The 9,102-nt window shown below is 46.0% G+C and overlaps 1 protein-coding gene across 2 annotated transcripts; it reads left to right on the plus strand.

The window, feature by feature from the left end:
• Nucleotides 1-98: 98 nt before the first annotated feature.
• Nucleotides 99-8,471, plus strand: alkal1 (ALK and LTK ligand 1). 2 transcript variants are annotated; one of them, XM_060067140.1, is made up of 6 exons: nt 99-809; nt 1,274-1,563; nt 3,625-3,678; nt 4,356-4,439; nt 6,106-6,179; nt 7,848-8,471. In XM_060067140.1, the coding sequence occupies exons 2-5, from the start codon at nt 1,287-1,289 to the stop codon at nt 6,168-6,170; spliced, it is 480 nt and encodes a 159-aa protein (XP_059923123.1). In that variant the 5' UTR covers nt 99-809; nt 1,274-1,286; the 3' UTR covers nt 6,171-6,179; nt 7,848-8,471. The 2 variants fall into 2 exon arrangements, with proteins under 2 accessions (XP_059923123.1, XP_059923124.1); XM_060067141.1 differs by having other exon boundaries at nt 110-809; nt 4,359-4,439; nt 7,848-8,470.
• Nucleotides 8,472-9,102: the final 631 nt, after the last annotated feature.

Here is a 9,102-nt window from a genome sequence, read left to right on the forward strand (position 1 = left end):
GCCAAACCTCTAGTCTGCAGCCGTCATCATTAATCCACTGAGAGAGTTGGTCAAACTCAGAGCGTGCAGCCTATATAAAACCAAGACGGTTATCATCTTCAAAAAATGACGATCATAACCATGCACTCGAGGAAAAGACCGGCAGCCCCTGTGCTGTAACTTTTTTGGCAGGAAACAATCCGAGCCGACTAACTTTGACGTCGTGGGGCGTTGGTGTTAATCTGCATGAGTATTCCGCTCATAAAATTCACAGTCTGATTCTGGTGGAAGTGCGATGGAGCAAGGCGGTCTCTCTCTGTGTTCCAGCCAGGCATTGACGTTTTAAATAGGCCCGGCTGACAGGTCCACCATAAGCCGGTGTAGGGTCAGGCGTGCGTGCACCTCCATCCAGTCACCTCAGCCGCAACTTTGGAAACTACCTACTTTTCTTTTCATATTTTTTTGTTTTTTTACACCCCTAGCCTATGTCTTATTTCGGTTTCGTAGTTTTAATATTTCTGCCTAATTCGCCCTGGGACTTGGAGTGCGTCGGGCGCATGGCACCGTGAGCGACCACCACACGGAGGGATTGAACCCAAGATGTCAACATTGCCATACCACCCACTCAAAATCGATTCTATTCCATTCAAGAAGCTCTCTCATCGTATAAAGCGGGACGCATGACTTCAAGACAGTCGTGATCGAGAACTGCTGTCTGTTCTTTTATAGTCTGGAACCGGAGAAAAGAGGAAAGCCTGGGGATATTTTTGCAACAGGAAAAACAAGACGAAATCCTGCTAAAGAAGAAAGTGTCGTTCGCTCCTTAACTTGTAAGTTTAGACCGTGGATAGTTGGAAAGTTTTATTTTCATTTTCTGCAATTTGCTGCCATGCAAATTCTACTGAGGCTCCACTTCTCTTTAGATCCCACATATGATGCGCGTACACACGCACACGCAGACACAAAGACACGCCCGCACACACACACACACACACACACACACACACACACACACACACACACACACACACACACACACACACACACACACACACACACACACACACACACACACACACACACACACACACACACACACCTGTCGGACCTGGAACTAAAACATTCATCCCCCACTATACTTAATTAGCCAACAGAGTTCTGCTTTTATTGACTCCACTAAGGCAATTATTTCCTAAATTATCCCACCAACAAACACATCGGACTACTTCAATAAGAAAAGGCTTTTTATTGCAGCTTCTTAATTGAACTTCTCGCCTCTCTGCTGTCCATAGAGAGAGAGTGGAGCCATGCAGGTGGAGAAGAAATGCCACATCCTGCTGGCCATCGTCGTTCTCCTCATCACCTCGGACCAGTGCACCGACAGCCGGGAGGCCCGCTCCAGCGACCGAGGCACACTGTTGGACCTTATCCTGCAGGTCATGAGGGACAGCCAGCAGCGGGACAAGCAGGTCTCCCGGCGGCACAACAGCGGGTTGTTCACCGCAGCAACGCAGGACTTAAAGTTGCCCTCCTCTCGCGAAAAGCCTTTGTATGTCTCTAGACTGGATCACAGCAGACCCGTAGGTAAGCTGATGAGATTTATTATCAGGAACACATGATGATGAAAACGTAATCCTTATTTTCACAGCGAGGAGACATCTGTCACGGGGTGGTGCACCGGGCTAAGGAAACGTTTCACACAGTGAGACAGCGTGGAGATCAGTCGAAGTGGTCGTCAAGTTTGAAAAATGATACTCTCTTCTGTTGCTTCTACCGCCCCACTATAAGTGTTTATGAACCAGAGGGGGTGAAGTCATGCAATAAACCCTCGGCATTAATTGAATGAATCAGAGGTAATTCCAATTTGCACCAATTTATTGGATCCCAGCTATTTGACTTAAGCAGAGATTAGGGCAGAATCCCTCCAGTACAAGACGTGGAGCTCTGCTGGTTTCCCGAGGAGGTTACTGTTACTGCCTTCGTATGCGTTTGAAGTCTCCGCCGGTGGAGAGAGAGGGATTACTGTAAATGTGTCTTCAATCCCTCATGAAACACATGCAACCTACTGAAGCCTAATCATCTCACATCCTTCACATTCTTTCGGAAGGCCGTGGATGGTTCCTTTTAGAATAATAACATTATAGGATAAGCCTAATTAATTGCAATACAGTACCCAAAATGACCACCTGTTAGAAATACATGTATCATCGTTACTTCCTGTGGTTATTGAACTGCCTGGCCAATTATTTGACCCTTAACCCTAACCAGTTACATGCATTATAAATATTAAGAACAGGCTGACGCAGGTGGTTATGTATATCACACAGTACTACTTGTGTGAGTTTACTGTAACAAGGCCCATGGTGTAAGGTGGAACCCCCAAACGGTTGAAATGGCACCATTTTGAACGGTCGCTATATCAGTAACATATTACATTATTGTACACATTCTCATCTGACCTCCTTCTTCAAGTCACCACCCCCTTCACTGTAATATAGGGTTGAACCATCAAACTGTGGATATGGCACCTTGTTGGATGGTGGTATATCAGTAACACATCCCATTATCGTACACATTCTCATCCGTCATCTTACGTCAAGTCAACACCACCTTCTGCCTCAGGGTGTCGGTCAGGCAGCTTGAAGGAGCCTCCATCTCAGACCAGTGGCTAAAGGGAATTCCCCTTTTGAGGGCATGAAATGCAGCGCTCTTGGCATGCGGTGTCTGTCTGATCGGCTCTCCCCGATGGCACGCTTCATGTAGCGATGGCGGGACGGTGCGCATGCATCACCAGGCAGACTCCCAGTTTTTCCCGGGCCTCCACGGGCCCTTTTGATGCGCCGTGCCAGCCGGCCACTCCAGAGTCTTCTCTCTCTCTCTCTCTCTCCATCACATTCTGCGTTGTGAAATGTTGGCCTCCCCTGATCATTAGCAAATGTCTCTTTGAGATGCGTTGTGCAAAAAAATAGACTATTTTGTTGCGTTTCACGTGAGAACGATTACACTGACTGATCTCGACCAATCGCACCGAACTGTTCATGTCCGGCCATGAAACGGCCATGTGGCGGCAATAAATTACCCCATCATTCGCTTCGCTCTGAGACCTCACCAACAATGGTCCTAACTAGCACAAGGTTTTGCAGACGTAATATTCCTCTAAACCTCTGTGGTAATCGTCTTACAACATGCAATAAACGGTACGTCTGGAACGGGACATTCTTCCCGTGGCGGTGAGAAAGTGCATGTGTGCGTCGGCGGAGACTCCTCCACCCATATCTGAGGGCCTGTGTCATGCTAGCTTGTTAACTGATGCCATGGACTTATTCTGATGACATTGATCGGCATTACAACCGCCAAGAATAATCTCTTTAGCCTGTTAGCCTCCCCCAGAGAGTTCACATACCTCCACGTTCCCTTCATTCAGAAAATGAACGTGTGATGGCTGTTATTTAAACTGTTAGCGTGTTGTGGCTACGTGTTGTTGGCCCATCGCAGGGAATGATTTAGAACTTAGCTTCTGCCGTAGTAAAGCGATGCACCCTGCTGTGATGTTTTCCTTGTGTAATAGTTTGTGATGTGGTTTTATATTTAGCTCAAAGTGCGAATCGATTTAAAAAGCCGGCTTGCTTTTGTTTTGTCTTGCAGAAATAGCACCCAGAGAGTTAAATCTGAAGGACAAATTCATTCAGCATTTCACAGGTAAGAAAACCGCAACAAAACAACCATCATGAGTGCCACTGTTGTTTCATCTTATTGCAATATTAACCCTTAGCCCCAGCTTAGTTCATCAAACATGTTAAAGTAGTGTGGCAAGGAGAGCTAGCTGTAATAATCCCTTCATTTCCCCGACCCCCACAAAGTATTCGCCCCTTTTTGGAAAGTAGTCTACAGTAAGGGTCAGATGTTAAGGCTAGGCTTAAACTATAAAGAGAGAAGCAGACGCCCACGATGGCTGCAGCGCCCCGGAGTTCCCATGTCCCGGCCAACGGGCTTTAGCGAGCAGGGAAGTCGGGCACATGGTCAGGCCGGGCGGAGAGCCTGGCCCCGGAGGCTAAGCTGATTATTCGTCTCAGGGCCCAGCGCGAGCAGACTACACTATTGGTGTGAAAATCTAGAAACTGGCTCCTTAGGGCCACACTGTTTAAGAGGCGATCGCCATTGCACCCAAACCCTCTTTGCGGCAAGGCTGGAGCTTATGCTGGCCCGCTGACCCCGGCCACTTGACCCCGCAAGCACCGGTACACCCAGGGGTCAACCAGTGTGTGTGTTGGGGGGGGGGGGGGGGGGGGATTCATAGGAAAACAATTGCCGCCTGTTTATAAAAATAAACATCGTTCATCTGATGTGTTGCCTGATGAGAATCTTTTCTTTTTAAGCAGGACCGGTCAAGTTCTCATCGGAATGCAGAACAAATTTTCATAGACTTTATCACAATACGCGGGACTGTTCGAGACCAGCATGTAAGTACACCTTCCTACTGTCGTGTCTCGCGCCCTGAACGCTGTTGTTGTGTTCGTCTGTGTATCCGTGTGTTTGTCTGTGGAGAGTGTCCGTGTGTTGGTCCGTGGAGAGCTGTTCGTGTGACTGTGGATGAGGGGGGTTTTGATATGAGTAGGGTGTTTTGTCGGCCCTCTCTGCCCTTAAGTGTATATGCTGGCCCTACCCGGCTCATCCACAGGGGTAATGACACTTGACACTGTTGTAGTTTAACCTGCCTCCACCTTACTTTCCTCACTCCATGTTATTTGGGATTCGATATGATTTAGTTTCTCATAATTCCATAACTTAATGTATTTTGCACGTGTACATTTAAAAACATGTTCAATACTGAATTGGTTGGCTTTTCAAATGTTTTTATTGATAATATTCAATGATCAAGACATGTCAATTCAAAAGCCTAGTTAATTTGATCTTAAAGCCCTTAAGTCTCAAAGGGATTTACAAGCCGTATATTTACGACCTCCCGGGTAGGGGATGTCATAAAAGAGAAGCGCACTACAAAACAGGCTTGCTTCAATGAACTGGATTAGAGACAATGAGAAATGGAGCAGAACTATTGGACTGGGTCCATTTCGTCCATTTCTTCTGCATAGCCAAAGGAGTTGGAGTTCCTTCCTGCGGACCGCGTCAAATCAGGGTTAGACCTTAATTTGCCCCTCACAGGTTAGGTTGCCCCACAGTTTAGGGTGCCTTACACTGAATGATAAACCGTCCAAGCTCTGTCTGACCTTCACCTCTCAGTGTCTCAGACAGGGTTTCCCCAACCGAGGTTCACACAACAACCTGTTGAACTATACACGCACATGTTGTACCGACTTTCTTCTACATTGTCCGATTTAAAATCTGTTCACTCAAAGAGCTTACGACATAGAGACTGTTTGAGATATTTAGATCACACTGACCATAAACAACTGACCGGTATAGCTTTTTATTCAACACATAAAAGGTGCCTTTTTTAACAAGGCACCCCTAATTGGAAAACCCAACAAAATATACGATTTCAAACAGACTTATTTATCCAATGTTTTGCACATTGAAGAGATCCGGGAAAGCCGTTGTGCACACGGGGAATCGTATCACACACGATACTCTGTACGTTGGCTTCTATCTGCTGTGAAATCAGGCAAAGACAAAACATGTCTTCAGCCGAGAGGCTACGTTAAGTCACACCTCATCTCACAACATCGGTGGGAGGCCGTTCTTCTGGGTCCGACGCCAGCAGAGAGATCAGAGAGGAACGTGTGCCAACCCCTGTTTCTTTATCTCCTCCACTGGTCCCCGGGGCCCGACTGTCGCTCTGCCTGCCAGGGCCGGATGATGAGTCCAAATTAACATCCGATTCGTGCTCGCTCTTTTGTTGGAATGGAACGATCGGGAGGGGTAATTTTGAGGAACAATCATTTTTCCTTGGGTCAAGACCCCAACCCCTTTGGATTTCACGTTTGTGCACGCGATCACGTATCGATTGTTTACTCTCTACTTCACCCGACAAAGAAGATGAGGCCTCATGCATATATTGTAAACATCCAGCTGTTTCTGCAAAGATGATCCGTTTTGCTTTCAATTGTGATGCAATGACATACCATAACCAAGTGCCAATAATAATGTTTTTGTCTTATCTTTCAGACTACAAAAGATGTGCTAGATTGCTAACGCGGCTAGCAATGAGCCCACTGTGCACGCAATCATAGACATTGCATGTAAGTATGGCGTTCGACAGCCAGACCTGGCACTGATACCCCTGCTGGCCCGCGGACAACTTGTTCCCAGCTCCACAAAACTTACATTTCAAGGCATTTATTTTTTGTTGCAACATATTGCATTTGGATCTGGGTTCGGCATCAAAGCTGTGTTATGTTGCTTTTAAGTCCGATGCCGACAAATACGAAAGGGGAAAAGCCCATCCCATAATAATTGTACTAATAATATGAAACATGTGTTCACGTATCTGCTTTAAGTAAATCGGTAAAAATAAATATACAGTTCACTGAAGGTCATAGGTCAGTTGCATGTAAATAATGTGTGACTGTTTGCCATAGAAGACAGCGTTCTACATTACTACACATTACAGCCAGGGAAGTCATGTAACGCAGCCAGTGATTCAAGGGCTGCTCTACACACACACACACACACACGCACGCACACATCATAGCACACCCATCAAAATATGCCGATCAAAAACACACACACACACACACACATCATAGCACACCCATCAAAATATGCCGATCAAAACAAACACACACACACACACACACACACACACACACACACACACACACACACGACAGTGGAAACCAGGCTGGTCACTGCCAGATTGTAATTTTCTCATGGCCGGTTGTCCGAGTACAGAAGGTGCCAACACATTGATGGCCCCATTAAATCTGATTCTTTTATCAGCAGTTTAGTCTGAAGTGAGCACGTCACGTCAGACGTGAGAGAGAGCCACATCATCGCTGGCGATGGCTGAGACACCAGGAACAGCCCTCTTTGTGAAGGGTAATAGATCTAAAATAATACACAAATCTCAGATATTGGGTAAAAACCAACACGTCGGACTCAGGCGTAGCCTCAGGATTATCCCCGTCCTTACAGACACAAAGTCCAGAGCGATGAAGACATGCGTACGCTCAGTTCACAGCTTACTCTCCCGGGGGAGAGCCTGCGATCGGTCCGTTCAGAGCTCGGAGACAGGAAGAGTGTGGAGAGGAGTCGCTCGACCACACTGGCGTCGAGGTTAATCGCTCTTTGTTCACGTGATCCTGGATGACGCGCCTGGTGTCAGAGACCCCCACTCTACGAGAGAATGGACTCAATTAGCGGCTGATGGATTGTCACAGAGGGAGGAAGTGGCGGAGAAAGCGACCGCTTATGCACTGGAGGTATATTCCTTTATTTGGAAAGGGCGGCCGCAGTTATTCAGTGGCGCAAGTGAATCAGATAATGCCATCATCTCCTGAATTACGGGCCGTAGTGGGCGCAGGAAGGAATTAAGTGATTCATTATTTGAGTCATGCTGATTATTCCTAAATGAACCATTGTTAATGTTAAAAAGGGTTAGTGAGGTCAGACCATGTCAATCTCTTCTGTGTCCGTCTCAGGAGCTACACACAGCCATTGGGGCGCCTTGTGTAGAAATGTCTTCCTTTTAGGACTTCATTTGAACCAGGGCCAATAGTCAGCCATAGAAGACCACGTTCTGCGTTGAAGTCCGCCCACTTATAGCAAGGGATTGTCATGGGAGGCAGCCATTGATAAGAGTTACTCTCATATACACACGGATCACACGCACACACGCACACTTGTTTTTAGGACTTCATTTGAACCAAAACCCACTAAAGCGCGGTATTCTTTTGTTTCTGATACAGGTTCATCGTTTATGAAAGAGGGATACTGGGTTGCCGAGGAAGTGCCTTCGAATCCACCAGTCATATGAACTATGTTTTATTTCATAGCAGCGTCATATGAACTTCGTTTAATTTGATAGTATTTCTATTTTTGTTCGCGTGGATAATGAACGAATGATGACATTGTTTGTTAATTTTGGATAGATTTTTTTTTTTTTATGTATCTTGTATATGAACCATGTAATTCTCAAGAGACAATATATTATTAAATATACCTATTTATTTATACGGTATGTATATAATTATTTACAATCATTCCGAAATGTAATGAGTTTGTTCCGATGCGTTACTCTTGTTTTTTTTGGTACGTGTAATTCCTACTGCCGTGTCTCTCTCCCCCACCCCCGTGACTGTGTGTGACGTTGTGACACGCCCCCACCCTGTGAGGTCGCCATCGCCCGTGTAACGTTGGATTTGGCACTTGAATGATTCCTGTCATTGACAATGAGAACATATTGAATGAGTTAAAATGGCGGCAATGCACTGCCGCCGTAAAATAAAGAATATTGAAGCACATGCAATTTCTGCAATTATTGTAACGTGATTTACGCGGATGCCGGGCGAGACGATTATGGAAGAAGGATGGCTCATAGCTGCAAACACAATTCATAAACACAGCGCAGGGAATCGGGTGACAGGAACAAAACTATACATAGCCTGATAATAATAATAATAAAATTGACCTTGGATCTAAAATTAATTTAAAACAGTATTACGCACGGTGCCATTTCAAATATCACAACGTCTATGCATCTGTCGCGGCTGATAATTCACATCTCCAAATTGTTCCGAGTGATGATGATCTACCAAAACTTCTGGTGCTCTGACTCCCTCCATAATGAGGGGTCCCTGTTCGGTGGAGACTGAGCAGATCCGGTCTGGACTTCATAAGTCCAGACTTTGGTCCAGCAACGCCGTCCAAGATTTGTGCTCTGGTGCGGGTCTCTAGAGGACGACCGCGCACAGAGTTCAGAGCGCTCGCAGGCTGTTGGGAAACAGCTTCGCAGGCAACGCAGCGCTAAAAGGGCTGGACTTTGGATGGCTCCATTGTTCTGAGGCCAAAGCCCCGGGCAATTAATATTCTTATGTTGATTAGAACCACTGCTCTATTTATTTACTCATCCAAATAATGATTATTACTATTTAAATGCATGGCAGTTCTATTTTTTCCTCTTCCAACTCTGGCCTGTGGAATGGGTTAAAGAATGCTTTTGAA

The sequence above is a fragment of the Gadus macrocephalus genome, chromosome 12, assembly GCF_031168955.1.
Source record: "Gadus macrocephalus chromosome 12, ASM3116895v1".
Taxonomy (NCBI): Eukaryota; Metazoa; Chordata; class Actinopteri; order Gadiformes; family Gadidae; genus Gadus; species Gadus macrocephalus.